The sequence below is a fragment of the Anneissia japonica genome, unplaced genomic scaffold, assembly GCF_011630105.1.
Source record: "Anneissia japonica isolate Jap-2015-1 unplaced genomic scaffold, ASM1163010v1 scaffold5330_len1712360_cov203, whole genome shotgun sequence".
In the NCBI taxonomy this organism is placed as follows: domain Eukaryota; kingdom Metazoa; phylum Echinodermata; class Crinoidea; order Comatulida; family Comatulidae; genus Anneissia; species Anneissia japonica.
The window spans coordinates 1,162,018-1,181,332 of record NW_022711894.1 but is presented as its reverse complement, the minus strand read 5'-3'; the positions used below and the strand labels follow the sequence as shown (position 1 = coordinate 1,181,332).

General features: G+C 32.8%; 1 protein-coding gene across 1 annotated transcript in view; it reads right to left on the bottom strand.

Annotated features, from left to right (window-relative positions):
- Positions 1-19,315, bottom strand: part of LOC117107631 (SAM and SH3 domain-containing protein 1-like) — a 77,529-nt gene that overhangs the window by 5,827 nt on the left and 52,387 nt on the right. Inside the window, exons 14-18 of the mRNA XM_033249339.1 lie at positions 18,801-19,012; positions 18,062-18,212; positions 17,424-17,456; positions 12,309-13,414; positions 10,605-10,736 (exon numbers count right to left, since the gene is read on the bottom strand). Coding sequence (XP_033105230.1) covers positions 10,605-10,736; positions 12,309-13,414; positions 17,424-17,456; positions 18,062-18,212; positions 18,801-19,012 — 1,634 coding nt within the window. The remainder of the gene's footprint in view (positions 1-10,604; positions 10,737-12,308; positions 13,415-17,423; positions 17,457-18,061; positions 18,213-18,800; positions 19,013-19,315) is intronic.

The following is a 19,315-nucleotide window of genomic DNA, read 5'->3' as shown; positions in this document are numbered from 1 at the left end:
AAATAATATATATACATATATTTTCTCATTGTTTCTCATATCTTTCTCATTGTTGTCCTTCATCTTGCAGGCTCTTCCACCTTTTGATTCATTCTGTACAGTTCATTTATCTCTCTCTGCTTCCCTCTTGATTTACTACCAATTTCTTTACTTATATCATCAATCTGATTATACCATTCTTCAAATATACCATCTCAGTCCCCAGATGCCCAGCCAAAATTCTCAATATGGAATAATAACAAAATGAAATCAAAATAAAATATTATCTAAAATTATCTTAATACACCTGACCCTACATTATGTCTTTAAAAGTAAAGGTAGGACAATAGCCCATAACACACAGCGTTACTGTGAGGAATTGCGTAAGATTTGATTTGAATTTATTTTGTTCCACTTTAAAATACATAAAAATACAATATATAAAAATAATTAAAAAGCAACCACAAAAACAACAATATAAACAGCACCATGTAAAAGTTAAAAAGAGATAAAAAATTGAAAGAAAGTGAAACCTGGGATAACCCAATGGGGACCAAATCCTATTTAAGCATTCTAACAGAAAAAAGGCGAACAATAAATAGGAATAAAAAGTTAATAAAAAAAAAGGCAAAAATTAAACAATTCATCAAGCGTAATTTAAAACATTTTATCATAAATTACAGTACAAAAATGCATATAAAAATAGTATTTACATTAATTTAAGATTTGTAGGAAAGATAATTTTTAGCTTAATTTTAAAAATTCTCATCTATGGGCATGGTCTGTGACTAAATAGCCACTGTAAAGAGGCACTTATTAGTAGCTAACATGTTCACATCATTCCACAATGACAGGGGCTGAAATGAAATATTGCATCGGGGTAACCCCCTACTCTTCCCTGAGATTTAATGAGTTCTTTGAAGTGCACACGAGCTAAATGTGTACACTGAACCTCCATTTTAAGTCCATATTTGAGAAAACTTGGTTCTATCAGGCAAACCCTGAGCGAGGAACAATTGGAACCAGTGCCAATATTAAGGCTGTAGTTGGTGTCCCTGCATTACCACTTGGCCACTCAACATATCATAACATTTTATTTCCACAGGCGTCTTTAAAGATCACTCTCAAGCATTTGATCCAATAAACTTCCTGCTTCTTCACTTGTAGAACTTTCATAGCCCATGTCATAGTACCCTAATCACTGTCTTTACACCTACCTTATTAGCTTTACAACAACAAAAACTGCAGAAACATGTACACTAAAACATTAAAACTAAACTATAAAATATTCTTCTTCTCTCTTATGTTTTGGTAATCTTTTAAAACAAATTTTTTAGCTTCAACAGCCAGTCTGGTACAGGGTCTTCGCATTTTGCCCGAATTTTGAAGCCACCTAGCAGTAAACTATTCACAATGTGCTTAGCCGACAGGACTGTTCTACCATGTCAACTAATTAAAGTCGATTTAACATGCACCAGCTCATTTTAGGTGTAAGTTTCTGCATTTATACATTGTAATACAACATTAAGATCCACATCAAACCTCCAAATGTATGCTAGATACTACTGTGTGAAAAGCTTGTCTGGTATGGACACAGAAGACTGACTTTGAAGAATGTCACTGACATTAAAATTACAGAATACGAAGAATAAGGTTCATTAATGCCATTAGGGATGTTACACACAATTAGACAACAATTTTAATCAGTTGCCTAATGTAGCAAATACATGTTTTACACAATGTTGGTTTTTCATTACAAAATTTAATTATAAAATATATGTGTTCCACATTACTGTCAGTCAGGTATGTTAAATATTAAATGAAACTTGGTTTATGTAAAATTTTAACAGCCAAAAAAAGCTAAGAATAAAAAAAGTAGGATTTAATACCTGGTTCATTAGAAAATTTCAGGTTAAAAAAAGCAGAAGTGAAGTTTGTGCCCAGGAAAACATCTTCACAATAGAGCTGATTAATCAAGGTGCCCCAATGCTGACTGTTACCGTGACAACAATCTAATATTCTGATTGATTGGGAGTTACTTGAATTAAAAATCATCATATTCATTCATGCATTCTCAACCATCAAAGCAAGGAGGTACAAATAAATATTTTATAGATCCTTAATCAGAGGTAACCAGGTTATATTAAATTTTAAACAGTTTCTTAATCACAGTCATTAAATATAATTACTAAGTTGATGAAGAGGTTAACAGTTTAAAAATGGGCTCTTTTTAATGACATATTTTAAGGTGTGAGGGAAAAATGCTGTGGATACAACCATTTTTCCTGAAAGAATATATTTCGTATTTTAATAAAAACAAACCTGTTTTACTTTTTAAACAAAATAATATAGTGTGGAATTACAAAACTTACATGGCAATATGTAATGTAGATAAAAGCTAAATATATGTTGGCATTACTTTGTTGTTGGCAACTCCATGGAGAACGCAATTTGACAAGATGCATAGAATGGATCGTTATTTAATGACAACCCGCTCATACTGCCACCAAAAATCAGCAGAAAACGTCACATCATCAAACGCTCACACAGAGAACCAAATAGATTCGTCAATCAACAGGCACGATGCAGTATGCACCCTGCCCACATGACACAAGATCAATTTATTGTAAGTACAAATTGTCTTTTTTTACACTGGCATTAATACCACAATAAATAAAACAAATAATATAAGTAAAACTTAAATCTTATCAAATTCACACAGCAACATGTATAATAAAACAGAAATTCAAAAAGTAGCAGAGATGTTAGATTTGGTGGAAGGCAAGTGGAAAAAGACCCTGAGGGGACCAAGAAAATGTTTAACAAGCCTATCACTTTATAAAATGGGAGATGATATACTAAAGTGAAGGAGCTAGCACTACTGGCAGGTAGAAGACAACATGAGAGCTGAAGTGTGTATGATTATCCCTACTAGCAATACAGTATACAAATACTGTAACACCTAAAAATGTGTTTGTTCTACCGACGAAACAAGTAACATCATACTGTATGTTCTATCGGCAATACAAATGACATTCAAAAAATTGATTTCTCCAAAGACAGTGCATAAAACAACTATTCAAGGCTTTAGGTACAGACCAAGCAAGGCATGAATAAACATATGATTCATATATATAATCATGAACATAATAATGTATTCAAAGTGTGAGGTACAAAATTTAGTGAGGTTGAACTGGCCAGCAAGACTATCTGACTGACCAATGACAAGAGCACTACTGCAGTGGATTTGTGTGCTTAATAAATATTATTATTATTATTATTATTATTATTATTAAGACAGAAATGAAGAGCACACAATTTCTTTTAAGGAACATAAAGCCTTGTCCAAATTTTACTAAATAGACAGATAAAGCTAAGGCTTGGAAGGAACTTCCAAACCAAATTAAAATAGAATTAAATATCTCCAACTTAAAAATTTCAAAACTTTCATCAAAACAGAAAACTAATTATATCTTTCTGACCACCCTCTGGTCTCTTGCCTTCTTTTTAATTCATTTGAATTGGTTCTTTTTATTTTAGTTAAGTTTCTGTATATTTTTTTTATGTTTGTTTTTGTTCTACTTTTTTTGTTCACGTGATCCATTAGTGAGATCAGTGCTGCGTCACTGAAAGTGTTATCACGTTAAAGGCAGAATAAATAATAAAATAATAATAAATAGAAATCTTTCTTTATTGTGGCTACTCAGTCATTATTAGTACATTCTGTTCTTCCCTCAAGTCCAGGGTATGATCTTAAATAACATCAAATGACAAAAAAAAAAATTTAAAAACTGTATAAAAATGTATATAAATTATATAAATACCAGAAACAGAAAAGAAAAACAAATGGGTAAATTAAATGATTTAAGGAAAGAGAATGAATACTGCTACGAATATCTGATGATATATTGTTCCATAATTTAACTGAGCGATATTTAAAAGTTCTTTTTCCAAAATCATTTCACCACTGTGGTAAGACTAAAGTGTTTTTCAATTTATATTTTGTTATAGTAAAATATTCAGGAACAGTGCCTGATAAGAATTTAAATGTTGTTATAATAATTATGTTCCCATTGTTGGTTAACATGCTTCCAGTTAAGAGATTCTAAATATCAGCATACAGAAAAATTCTGGCTACTATTTAGTAAAACCTGGAGCAAGTAACAAATACATTTAGTTAATTACATATACATTATAGTATTTGTATTTGTTAATTACAAATACATTTAGTAAACTTATTTGTAATTAACAAATAAAACATGAAGACTGTAAAGTCCCTAAAATTTTGCTTTCTTTGAAATATATTTGAAAACAGGCTATCAAGCCATCAGCTTGATTGCAATTATGGCGCAAACTTTTTATGTACAACAATTTACAACCTTCAGCTGCCATAACAATAACAATATTATGTACATGGGTTTTTATTTCTTCAAAGATAACTCAATTGATATTAAATATGACAACGATGCACGTGGCAACAGCAGCGGCGGTGACCACAACAACAACAATAATTGACACTGAAAAACCTGGGTGTTCTTTATAAGGCTATATATTTCCTATTTTATGGATTTTTCAATAAAAACACATAATATAACAGAATATTAGAATTACAAGTTAATTTTAATGAAAAAACAAGTTATTGTGATACTTTGTGTAAGGCAAGAAAAACCATATTGTAAATCCAATACAGAAAAAAACCAGTAATTCTAAAGATCTTTTCAAAAAAATTTGAGTTTTGAATTGAATACAGTAACATTAATTTTGTTTTTGCACGTATTAATGTAATAAGAATTAATAATTTACACATTTTTAATGTAGAGAATTCTTACTAATGTGTCTAAATGTGCAGTACATTATTAATGCCTAGTTGGTTTTGACCATTGCTTTGATTGTTTTCAAAATAAAATAAATAAATCTATCTATCTGTCTATTTATTTGTTTATTTATTTCAAAAATCTTTATGGAGGGTGGTCCATCTCGCCGAAGCTGATCATTCGGGACCCTCAATACATGCAGTAAAAAAAGACAAAAGAGAGTATGAAACTAAAAGATTATTAGTAATATAAATAAAGTAATAGTAATATAATAAACTAGTTTGTAAAGTATCAGCAACTCAGACGCATGCAACCAATCCAGGTACACATTTACAGTAACATAATTTAATTACCGTGGTCCCTGAACAACTATATTTTACATTTTTTGATAACAATAATAAACAAGAAACATTTCCTATAAAAAAAATGCTGCACCAAATCTTTTAAAAACGTTGTTTTAATATTGAAAATAACAAGATAGCATGATGTATAGATATATAAGGGTTAGTTTAGTGCAATAAAATAGATTTAAACAAATTTTGAATTTTAACATGTTTTAGCCATTATCTCCAAAACATGATTCGCAAGGAGTGATTGGTTTGGCTTGTCTTTGCCAGATATGCCTTGATGCTACAAAGCGCAAGAACATACAGCACACTTTTGCTACCATTTTTGCTACGTACATTGTCTTATTAGACCTGAGTATTACTTGTATGTGTTTTTAAGCATGTTGTATGTACCGACAAAATCATGAGTTATAAAATAATAACCTGTTTTTAATTGAGCATCAAAGAAGGTGGGAGTAATTCTTGAAATGAGAAGTTTTCAATACCAAACATGCTGCTATATAAGAAATACAACTTCCTAAGCTGATATAGGTGTATGTTATAAATATTGTCAATGCAGTATTGTAGTTAAGCATGGATGAAATAAAAAAAAACGAATAACCTTTATTGTTGTGAAATACTGTAGACAATTTAAAATAAAATAAAATAATAACAGTGCTGACTATATAAATAATTCATATTTGGTTATTATACACTAAATATTCACTTATAAGCAGTGAAAAATTGGGAAGTTATTTGCATTATTATTAAGCTCAATTTCATAGATTATATTCCAAGTGTCATTATACTTAAAGTAATTACAAGGATATGTCATATAAAGATTGTAATTAGCAATAATTATGGAGATAAAATTTCATTGATATTCAGTTAATTTCAAACAGAACAGATACTGTTTCACAACAATTATAGGGGAGGCCCTGAGTGGTCAAAAAAACTACAGATTCAACGAGATATTCAGATATTGATTGATATTGCTTCACTAAAATTATGTGCAATAGTGAATTTTGTAAAGGTGCAATACCTTTAAAATCATGCATTAATTAAATCTAATGTGTCCTTAACAATTCACTGCCATGCAGTATTATAAAGTTCTTTTCAAGTTGTCACAACACATGTCTAGAGGGTGTTACCAAGTAACATACCCTAACTGCACAATGGCATAACCAACAGAGTATTCCTGGATACGCCAGTGACTGCAAAGATAAAACACAACAAATACAGTAGGTTTGAATGTGCAAGCGCTGTTCTAACCATAAAATGATGAATTTTTAAATATAATTGTAACTTGATATTGCACTTTGATGCATAGACTACAGCTCATTCAATAAATTTCTTCACCATAAGTGTCACTAAGGGTCACTTTTTGTCTGTGCTACCCAGTATACAGTACCAGCTACTCTCATTCACACACCATACTGGCTATCATGGACTAGTGCATTGCATTTTAAATGTTTTTACCTCATTAATCATTTCTTTCATTTTCTCATTCTTTTTGTAATGGGGCCTGTTTCTACTGAAAGAAAAAAATTAATTAAAAATTGCTTTTTCAAAAAATCGCTTTTTTTCTTGCAGTAGAAATGGGACCAGTTAGAAAAACATGATTAAAAAAAATTGACTAAAATACGCAATGGATAGCATGTTTATATATAATAATAAAAATAAAGGCTTTGTTTAAACACGGAAAAGCTTGTATCACCCGAAGGTGTTCTTCTACAAGGCCGTGATATTGATAAAATACTAAAAAGATTAACACCATTTACTAAACAATTTTATAAAAGTAAACATAAACAAATTCAAAAAACCTACACCACTGGGTAATAACTGTTTAAATGAATAAACATTTGTTGCATTTTGAACTGCACTTACAAGACTATTCCATAATGTGGCTCCACGATACGAAAAACTTCGCTTTTTGTACTCCATTTTGGGTTTTTCCAAAAACAAGACATCATTAGATGGTATTTTTGTTCCTTAGCGGTAAATAATGTGTTTAAGTATGGTGGTGCTTGATTATAGAATATCTTATACAATGTAATGGCCTCATTTCGATACAGTTGGTCTTCAAGTTTATTCCAGTTTAAGTTTTGCAGGGTTTGTGTACTTGAGTCATATTTTCTTACTTTTGGCAAATAACTGATTTTGGCTGTGCACTTTGTAGCTGTAACACAAAAAGCATTTATCAGGTGAAATGTGAACTCCAGTTCAAAACACTGCAACGCTAGATTGTATCATGCGCAAACTTTCAAAATGATCAGTCCTTTTGTTCACGTCCTAGGCCTACAAGCTAAAATGTTAACAAACATGTGGAGCGACAAAATTACTCGTTTTGTAATAATTTTTTGGGGGATATTGGACATAGGCCTTTCCGCTCTTCTGGGCCTACCATTGTCCTTGTTCGTTCACTCATTCGCTGTGTCAATGAGCACAGCCGAAAGCATTCGCTTTCTCGTGGCACATCGTATCCTCCTCATCATCATGACTGGAATTCATGTGAAATATATTGTCTTGTTGGTGGGAAAGAAACTATATATTTTGGAAAACGTGTTGTATAAACAAAATGGTGAAGTAATTTCCGCAGCGAAAACCAATTTTTATAAAAGCAAAAATGCAGTAGCAATGCGGGCAGGCTGTCTGGGCACTCATTAAAAAAGCGGTAAAAAAAATGGATTATTATGTGTTTATCAGTAGAAACACGCCCTAAATCTGGACGTCTTGAGAGGCCAGTACATCAACTGTACTGAAATGAGCATTCCAGATTAAAGGAAGATTTGTATTTTTTGTATAATACGCCGAGGCACAGCCCTACTCATCTCAAATGATGATCTGGTTTGTTCAAAGCGCTCTGAGTCCTTACACAAGACGACTTGTTTTACAACCAAAGAATATTTTGCTTGATATTTTTTTTCCTGTATTACAAAATTGTAATAAAATGCTGAACAAACCAATCAAAATGAGATGCAGTATGATCCGGAGAGGCAATCATTCTCACCATAGAAAAGTTCTATTTTCTCTATGTTCTCACCAAGATAATAAATGTCCAAAATTTGTTTATTCACACCAATATACTCATCCACTGTCCCATAACATGCAAACAAAATCTACAATATCACAATACCACTATAGAGTACCACAGTCGTGTCGCCACGACGCTAGGTGCCGCTCTCTGTTGTCGACAGACGTAGGTTACCGCTCATTACGCCTGAATGACTGCATAGGCTTTATGGAATAGGCATTTTAAAATCTTATATTTTACCATCAAAATGTAATAAAAGCACAAAAGCTCGCATTATATTAGTTAACATTTAATCATCAATTAAAATTTACAAAGACAAAGTAAGATACAACATTTGAATAAAATAATTACGTTAGAAATTGGGATCAATGGTTTGTTAGTGGCAAAAATGGCTTCGGGTTGAACGCATTTTGCAACGATAGCAACGGAGTAGCATCACATGGTATCGTGACGTAACACTGTAGTACTCTATTATTATACCTATGATATCAGAACAACCTGTGCATTACTTGTTAACACAAAGCTACTGGTGTATGTTATTACAATCCGACTCCACAAAAACATAATTACAAAATTACAAAGATTAGAATATCATTTACAGAAACAATAAAAATATTTCTTTAAAAAAAGTATAATTCTTACTATGATGAAGCCATAAAACCGAGGTTAGGCTGTGGCAAGGCAATAATGTAGAAGCCAGACAACATTATTGAATGTTTTAAGTCATAAAAAAATAATGTATTACTAAGCTCTGGGTTGAAGAAAGCATATTGAATTGAAATGTACTGTTTAATTGAGTACTCTTGGCCAGTAAGATGAAGAATACAATTTTATAACAAGCTTAATAACTTGATCATAAAATTCCCATTAAGAAACATAAAATAAATTAATAACATCTCTATCAGATTATTAAATTTAAGTCAAGCATTATCTGTCGTGATGAACAGAGACAATTTGATCTCCAAGGGATATGGTTATATAACACCAGTGAACAAAAATCCGTGACATTATCACGCATCAGTATTTGCATTTAGAACAATTGTGAGAAAAATATTTTTGTAATGTACATAGATATAACCAATATTGTACACAGATATATATTTAATAAAGGTTGCTAATGGAAGTAACATTGTTTTGCTATGGGTAGTGGTGACTTTAAATCTTTGAAACCTCTTTTCATGCAAATTCCAACACATTTCTTGTTTTATTAATGTAAAAATGTACTAAAAAAATAAATATGGAAAAGTTCACTGGTTTATGACGAAATATGTAGGCAATTCTATTTTAACTGTATTAATTCCTAGACTGCTATCCCCAAATCTTCTTAGAGAGCCTTTGCGGGAAAAAAAACAAAAAACAGTTTATATGGTGCCTTAACTCAATGATGAAAAGTCAATGAAAAATTAACAATGCTAGGTAATACAAAAAAAATCAATATGTAAATATGGACATAAGATTCCCTAAGTGATATAACAACCACTTTGAAATAATGATAATAATAATAATATAATATTAATAATATTAACAATAATAACAATAATAATAATATAAGTTTTTAATATAGCACCCTATAAAAACTTTTCAGAGTAAAATGTAATAAATAAATTTAAAAAAAAGACGAATACTAAATTGAAAATGCCAATGTGTAAACAAGAATAAGACTGCCTAACTAAATTACATTACTACGATAAACGATTTTAAAATGTTAAGTAATTTTTTAGAATCAACATGTATATATTGGCTCCCTAATAAATAATCAATAATGAACAAATTTGAAATGCTAGGTAAGATAAAATAAAAAACTTCATTAATCCCAGTTGGGAACTTCTTTGCTTGCATACAAAAACTACAGTACATTACAGTAAATAAAATAAATCAAGAATATATTAGGCTCCCTAACTAAATGCATGATTTTTTTTTTTCTTTGCAAAATGCAAATGGTGTACAGTGTTGGCCTTATTCATACTTCAATCAAAATGGAATCGGTATAAGTAGAGTAAAAAAATTGGTGACCACTACTAGTCCAGTACCTGTGTTACACAGCAACTTAAATAATGCCATCTCAATATTGGTGGCCGAACCCTTACTGGAAATTTTAAATTCTGGTGGAAAGGATTCCAGCCAGGTACTAATGGCACCTTACAGTCATCAACTGACACGATTCTGTGAGGAACACAATGCCATGACGCATGTGCAACAAATCGTTTTTAATGACGATCCGTTCAGACTGCCACTGACAATCAGCAGACGGCGTAGCGCTAACAGATAGCGGAGTTGGGGGCGCCATACGATGCAGTAAGTGCTTGGCTTTACAATTATACAGCACTTACATTGTGACCATTTTATAGGTTGAGCAATACTTAGTCATGGAGGATAACGCTATTCCAGCCTATTTACTTACCCCTATCTTTGAGAACTTTAACAATATGCTATTCTAGCCTATTTACTTACCCCCATCTTTCCAATGTCCCTCAGATGAATTATTCGGATTCTCTCCAATCCTTCAGCTACCTCCACTAATGGATGTTTTAATTCTTCCGCGTAACGTTGAACTAAAGCTGATGGAATTCCGCAAACACCGACCTGGTGACAAAACAAATCATACAGGTAATAAAGAATGATTCTGGCAAGAATCCAGTTATCAAGTGCTTAGGGAAATTGTGTGCGGTGCTTAATAAACAATGTTTATAATAAAGATTATTAATAGCATTTTTACTATCATTATGGTTCAAATTGTCTTTTCGAAATATTGTTCGGTATTTCCACTATTCATAAATCATAGCAAACAGGACATATTAAAAAAAAAATGTAATAAAATACACATGGGCAAATGAAAACATTTTGGAGATAGGAACTTGTTACTCCTTCGTCTGACACCCCCCCGTTGTTTCTCCTTCGTCTAACCTCCTCTGTATGTTTTATATACTCTTGATGTTTTATTGGAGGAAATAAATATATTATTATTTTATTATATTAAAAATAGCAATACTGCTGTAAATCAATTTCCTACACACTAGACAGTCAAGGTTTTACAAAGTCAATTATTTTTCATGATTACAATTTCCATGGTGGTTAAAATGCATATTATTACTTATTCATCAAACTGGGATGTTTTTAATTCGGGCTGCATACAATTATTATTATATCAGAAATAGCATTACTGTTGTAAATCAATTTCATACACACTAGCAAGTCTAGGTTTTACAAAGTCAATTATTTTTTATGATTACAATTTCCATGGTGGTTCAAATGCATACTATTATTTATTTATCAAACTGGGATGTTTTTAATTACAGGATGCACGTAATGGTATGCGTAGCAGTTGAGTAAAGCAAAAACGTTGAGGTCAGGGTTCAAATCTTTTCTGTGAATTTCACTTGATCACTTGAATGCTTGGCCACTCATATGATTGTTTTCCTTCACCCAAGAGTATAAGTGGGTACATGGTAGATTCAGACACTAATGTAATGACTACCACAGCAATATACTGAAAGCATGTGAGTTATAAATCTATTACTACTATTAAATAGATGTTCTAGAAATTGACTCCTATAATGCATATGTCAATGTGAAAGCTGTAGGGGCTGTTATAAATCTGAAACAAGAATTTGCTTTTGTAGCTACAGTATATGTTTGTAGTGTTTTACTCTTGATGTAGGATTCATCCCCCTCGATTTGACAACCACAGACTGTTTCTAACAAGCACGCCTTCAAACTAACAGATGAGTATTTCTTTGAATCCTTGTCGGGATGCGAACAGCATGCTGCCTAATTTCTTGTGTCCTTGGGCAAAGCACTTTATTTAAAGGATCTCCATGCGGGAGTAGTAATGAATACCTGATGATGATTCCATTGAATCTATTTTGTTCAGCTAATTATTCATGCATGACCAGGAATAATCCCTGTAGCGGAGGATGTAAATCAAATAAGGATTTAGATGAGCAGGCTAATAATAAAAAATGCTTTGAAAATTCCATTGCCATGTTGTACACAAAACACTATTCATACTATTACTATCATTATATTTTGATATACTGTATAAGCAATGAAGTCAAGCTGCACAAATATGAACAAATATATCTACTGTATGTTATATAATTCTTGAATAATTCTAGCATAGTGAAGGCACTCGATGAGTTACCGCTTTTAACTTACCCTATCCGTGTATGGTTCTTGCGCCAAATCTATCATATCATCTTCTAACCTCTGGCGCAGCAACACATCCAAAGATGAAACCTGTGGACGTGGTCTCCTGGCCGGATGTATCGGTAGCGCTGGTGACGGATTTGACTCTTCGTCGTCAGATAATAATGCTCTAGAGGATGTTTTAGAATCTAATTTTAAATGAGACAGTTTAACTTTATAAGACTTGTTTTTCTTAGATGACGGGCAATTGCGACCAAAATCATTTGGTTCCGTAAGTGGTTCAATAAAATCTGCTTCAAGTGCTACACCTGTACTTCTAATAACCTGTTCTTTTTTGTTAGGGGGCGGTGTTGATGTCCTATATGAAAGAGCACATTCATGGGCGCTAGTTGTTGATTGTATTTCAGTTGGTCCTTTATCAGTACCAAGCGTGTTGATACGAAGTAAATTATTTTTCCGCAAAGTTCCGGGGGTAATTGCTGGACTTGATGTCGGACTTATTGTTGTCCTCGCAGCCGAGTCATAAAGTTGGAGAAGCTCGGTGACCGATGGTTGTTTTGATTGGTTCACCCCCTCATCTCTGGGTTCATCATCGCTGTTGAAGTATGCACCGTTCTCAGATTTCCCTGTGGAAATGTCTTTGAACATGTTCAAATCTTTCTCCGGAAGTTCTCTGTTGAGGTTTCGGGCAATTGTCTTACAGTTACTATTACTGTCTTCCTTGTTGGCACTTTCACGTAGACTCCTCTCGGAATGTGCAGAGTCTGTGCTGTTTTCAATTAAATTGGAACAATCATAATCATCAGAAGTTTCTGAAGTCTTTGGAGAGCTTCTGGTGGAATCAGACTGGTTCTCTTCAGACGAGGCAAGGAGTTCCTTTTTTGCTGGTCTGGGCCAAGTTCCCCCAGAGTTGTTAATCACAGATATATTTTGTTCTCTAGTACCAGTGTGGTCTCGGTTGTTATTCATCAGGTTTTCCGTACTGGCATAGCAGCCAGAATCTCGCGCTGGAAAACCTGACAAATTTGGGAGTGATGGTGGTTGATGAATGAATCCACTGGCCGCTGGATGCTTGTGTCTAGCATCAGTAGCTGCAATGGTTAACCTTTCTTCATCTGCAAAAAAAAAAATCAAAATCAAAATCAAAATACCTAGCATGAATAATTTTTTTTTTTTTTTGGAGGGTGGGGGGAACTTTCTAAAATATAAACCACCATTTAACTTGGTTTCCTTTTATGATCTGATAATTAGTACAGCCATACTCTATAAAAAATACATTAATAAAATAGTTGATGAAAAAAGGTGTTCAATAATTAAAAGATATGGTATGCAATTTGTATAAGTTACAGAATTTGTTTTCACTGCAGTTGTAGGTCTATGTACAGAGGTATACACTAAAAAATGTTTTGTCAATGATAAAGTGTAGCATTAGTTTTTAGTCACTCAAAATCAGATTAATTATGCAATATTGAAACACAGGCCTTTTGCTCAGCAGCTTCTCATATTACCCAATTCATATTTATTTACAACATATTTAAATGAGGCAACAGACAACATGACTGTCAAATTTTAGCTCAAAGTTGATTAAAACTTTGCGTGTACTGTACAATATTGCATTATATAATTATTCATTGTTCACTTGTACATAATCAAGTGTTGAAACACACAAACGCATTACAGGAAGATTGTCTTTTAAACGTGTATTATGTTTTTGGAAAACACATTAGCATAGGATTAACGATATTCAGAATCATAATCAGAAAAATGTATTATCTCCAAAGAAGAAATTGTTTTAAACAATTCTTGTAACATTAATGTCTGGATATATGTAAGAAAAAATATGAGAGTGATTGGATCTGTAATTAGATATCAAAATTTGAGGGCAGCAGACATAAGACCACCACATGGCATATGTAGGTCTGCTACATAGAGCTACAGTATTATATCAACTAGAGTGCTAACTAGGCGACAAAGCAATGCAGAGTAACTTAACAAGATGCCCGCCATAAGAAAGCACCACCTTAAGGCTTAGGGGTGCTGGCTAACTTGTACACATGCCAACTCGTACCCATGCCAATTCGTACACACTTTGGCAAACTCCTACACAAACTTAGGCGAACTCGTACAGACGATTAGTGATCTCGTACACATGACTTTTTGCAAACTTGTACCCTATTTTTTATAGGGTCAATTTCTCTTAGTTTTTCGATCAGATGAGATCAAACTAGTTGCATCAATAAGGTCGTCAAAGAAAAAACTGCCAGTGGGATAGGTTTGTGGACGGCAGAAATACGTAGTCTCAAGAAAAAATGCCAAGAGTATGAGGTTTTTAGAAGTCTCACGCCTGCAAAATTGTTTAACTTGGCATGTATGCATTAGGGCTTACTGTAACATTACAACTATTAGTATTAAGGTTTAGTATCACTTGGTGTTATTTTTGCTTTTTTACAGAAACAATGCAAATGTTACTAAGTCAACTAGGTTTGAGATACCTTTCTTTATATCGTTTGTTGAAATATATTTTGACTGCAAGTTTATTATTGCTTAAATTAAATGGAGAATGAAACAGAGTAGTCAAATTATTAGTTTGTCATCGTTTGTTTACTTGTCTCTTCCCATTTACCATAAATTTTCTGACCATGTTTATGATAATACATAAAAATAAATGGAAATATACTAAATGATGATGAATGATGATAAAGAAAATATATGGCATTTTTATATATATATTTTCCATATAAAATTATAAATATATTTATCAGTGCATACCGTACATTTCAATATCCGTTTCAGGCTTTATTTTTTATATTCATAAGCCCAACAAAATCGCTCACTTGCTAAGCCTATTTCACAGTTGCAACTAGAGTATATATAATTTGTGGAAAGAAACGTTCTCACAAACAGATTCCCACGGTATTCTTGAGGTGAAGTAGAGAGAATATTTGTATTTTCTTGATTTGTTTTATTTCCATTTTCGATACATATTCTGATGTTTACAAAACACACAAATAATGGGAAATATAGTAAAATAGTTTTAATATAATTTATAAATACATACAAGTGGCCGTTTTGCGCTTCTTTTTAAAAGCTGGAAAAATTCACTACTTCGAAGCATATTACCTGTACTAGTAGCTTGGTATAGGCCTAACTAGAAAAAAATCAGAAACTTTCCACAACCAAACAGGTTCCCACGGTACTCAGTGAGGGAAGCAGACATATTCTTGTACGCCACCTTCAAGAATGTAGGCACATTATTGCAAAGACAGAAGTAGGTCAGACGCTAAAAAATAGCAATTTTTTGGTGCAACATATGCGATGGCAGTGAAGGTTTTACGTGTGTTCACCTACTACATACATATCACCATTAACATCAAGTCGTCATTGATAGTATATTTTAAAACTCAGATATAAAAGTATATTTGATTTAACAAATTATTCAATACCGCAGCAACGTACACATAGGCCTTTATTATGAATACTGAAATTACGAAATTGGTAATTTCATAATTCATAATTTTATTTTCCTCACACGAGATGGTAGCTAACAAAGAGAAATCTTCCCTGTACATGTGACAGCTACCATAGTATTCACTGTTTAACAAAATGCAAAAACATTATTGAAAAGAATAATTACAATAATAATAACAACAATAACATAATAATAATAATAGTATATAAATAGTAGCATAACTATGTTCGGTACACTTGACTTTTTACTTCTGGGAACTGCAAGAAGAAAAAGTATATCTACCACCAGCCTACATACTGTACTAAACACTCTAAAATTAAGTTCAAATTAATGGTAATTAAAATTTATGAAACAATAACAATCATAAAAAACGTCAATAATAATCATTACACTGTTACTGAAAAAAAAAAGTATTAGTCAAGCATCGTTAAAAAGACAAAATCTTTACTAAGTCTGAAAACATCTCTAAATTTATTTATCATTTATGGATGACATGTTCTAATAACCATAAGTAGGTTTTAATAATATAGATCAGTATGACTATTATCAAAATACAATACATTTGCATAATGCTTGAAATACAAAAGTAAATCTTACACAAAACTTGTGTACAGGCTCGCCAAAATTCTGCGTAGGAGTTATCCAAAATTTGTGTATGAGTTGTGTGTACGATTTGGCATGTGTACAAGTTAGCCTGTATTCAGACTTAGTATACATATTACAACCATAAATAAGACCTCTGACAAACTATTATTTTACTCACCATTAATATTAATGATATTAACAAATTATTAAACTAGCCAAAAAGAGGCCAAGTGGAGTATCTGATTTAAAAATACAGTACTGAGGAATTTTAATTGTGTTCACTACACTGCAAGGCTAAATCTTAAACATGGGTAACTTAGCTGTACTCTAAACTTTCATGTTAAATTGAGGATGCCATTGAAAACACTGCTTAGACGAATTTTGATTGGCTAACATCTACAGCAGCCATCTTGTTGCATAGCGATACACAGCTCTGTGTTTTTTTAACATTGAATGCACTGGAGTTCGCGCTCTAGTATTCTTATTACAACTCTATGGTGTGTTAGTAGGTTATGAAACTATGAGGCCAACAAACAGTGAAGACAATCCCAATAGTAGTAGGACCTGAACTCTGGTATATTACAAAACTGTGAGGGAAGCAGACAATAAACCAAGGATAAAGCGAGATGTTTTGTGGTATGTTATGAAACTTTATGGACAGTAGAATAGAGTCATCCATTAAAATTGATGACAAATATTTGATATAGCTGGTTATTCAATTCTCAGGCAGCAGAGAGTAAAGTGCTTCTTAATATGCCCTACAAATATTGTGCAAGCCAGTCATTTCACAACACTTCTGTTAATATAAATATATTGTTATTCATGCCAAAACTCAGACTAGTAGTAAATATTTAGTTTTTTGGTATACTTCTTTACAGAGAAAAAAAAAGCATCCACTCAACATTTTGTTGAGATTATTCTAATGAAATGAAAAAAATGATTAAAGTAATCCATTGTTTATTGTTTACAATCTGGAACGTTGGGACAACAGACCAGTGGTGTGTTTTTTAACAATCTTTTTTTTTTACATGTGTACCAAAAATCTAACTATTTTATTAATGTTTACTCACCCTGCAAACCTTCAAGAAAAATGTTGTTCAGTTCTATGGGAAGCAAACACACAATAAAGTCAAGAAGCTCAACACCTCTCCATCAAGCAATCAAAACTCGCTTTCTTTCAGACGCATAGTTTCTTCTGGCTTAACCTTACTACACTTATCAAGTCCAAACATTCCAAATCCATACTGATAAAGTCTGTATGGCTCTATTATAGCATATATCATGTAGGAGCCATGTATATATCATATCATGGCTCCTACTTTGAAACAAAATATGCACCATGCTACAAGATGTGCACCACCTGCCACAAAGTCTGTACCATGTCACAAGTTGTTCACCATACTTAATCTACACAATGTACAGTATGCACCATACGCCAAAGGTGTGTACCATGCCACAAGGTATGCACACCATGCTACAAGGTATGCACACCATGCTACAAGATGTATACCACCTGGCACAGAGTGTGTACCATGCCACAACTTGTGCACCATACTTAATCTACACAACTTACAGTATGCGCCCTATGCCTTAATTCATGTACCATGCCACAAGGTATTCACCGTGGCATAAGGTGTGCACATTATGCCACAGGGTGTGCATAATTATATTACCGTGCCACATTTTAACTGTCAGTTTATCTACTTACCGTCTGAGTCTTGCAGTAAGTTGACAGCCGTCAGGATCTTGACCTGGTCAACGCAGTCCACAATATTCAGCTGGTTCAAATCCTCTTTGTCAAGATTCTTAAACAAATCCACACTTTCATAGCCATTCAACTGGAACGTGGTCAAGTATTGCTATGAGAATCAAAAGGTACAGCATTTATTTATATACATTCAGTACATAGTAGTGGAAGACGACAGTTACTGGTACAGGGTTACCGGGTAGCACAGACACGAAGGGACCCTTAGGGGCGAAGAAAGTCATTGATCGAGTTCCTAGTCCACATATCAAGCGCCCTGAGCATCTTTCATTAGATGGATATGTGCGCTATATAAAACTACACTATTATTATATTATTAATATTATAAATACCAAGTCTCACACATGCCACCCCAAAAATTACTTGCGCCCCCCCCCCCCCCCCCCCCAAAAAAAATCATGGTCAAGTAGTTAAAAATCACCTAAAATCACCTTATTTTGTGAATTAGCGCCCCTCAACTGATCATCGAGCCCCTACTTCACCTTCGTGCCCCCACTTCACCTTCGCCCCCCCCCATCAGTACCCCCATTTCAAGACTTCTAGATATGCCACTGGGAGCGCAATTTTAAAAAAAATTTCACACATGAAAATTTATCTAACTTATATTATTATAATATGTAGAATGTGCTCAAAGACAAAAGCTTAAATTTCCAATCAAACAACTAAAAAAGTATAAATTTACATCACAATTGATCTTCTTTAAAACAGACTCAACACTGATTGGCTGTGTAAATTGTTCATTTCTTCCTCTCCTTTCCCTTTCCTTGCGTTTTTCCCTCACTGGCTTTTCCTCGATGATTTGGACATAGATGAACTTGAACGTGCCAACCTTGTTATCCAGCATTCCAAGCCAGTTGCCGTTTGGAGGTTTGCTGATAATATGGATGATATCATCTTTCTGCAAATGTAACACAATATATCACTTGTGATTAAAAATACTTAAAGGGTTTAAAACTCTGGATATAATTGTATCCTTATTTATTATTAAATTGAGTTATCAATTATCATTATTTTTTCTTTTTATATTTTTTACACAAATACATGAAAAGACGATATAAATGATTAATACCAGAAAATATTATGTAGAACACTACTGGTATTAGCATTAGTAACAAATACAACTAGAAATTGCAAATTGCAAGTGAAGTGCTGCGAAGTACAACTGCATATAAATGTTCTTCAAACAAAATTATTTAT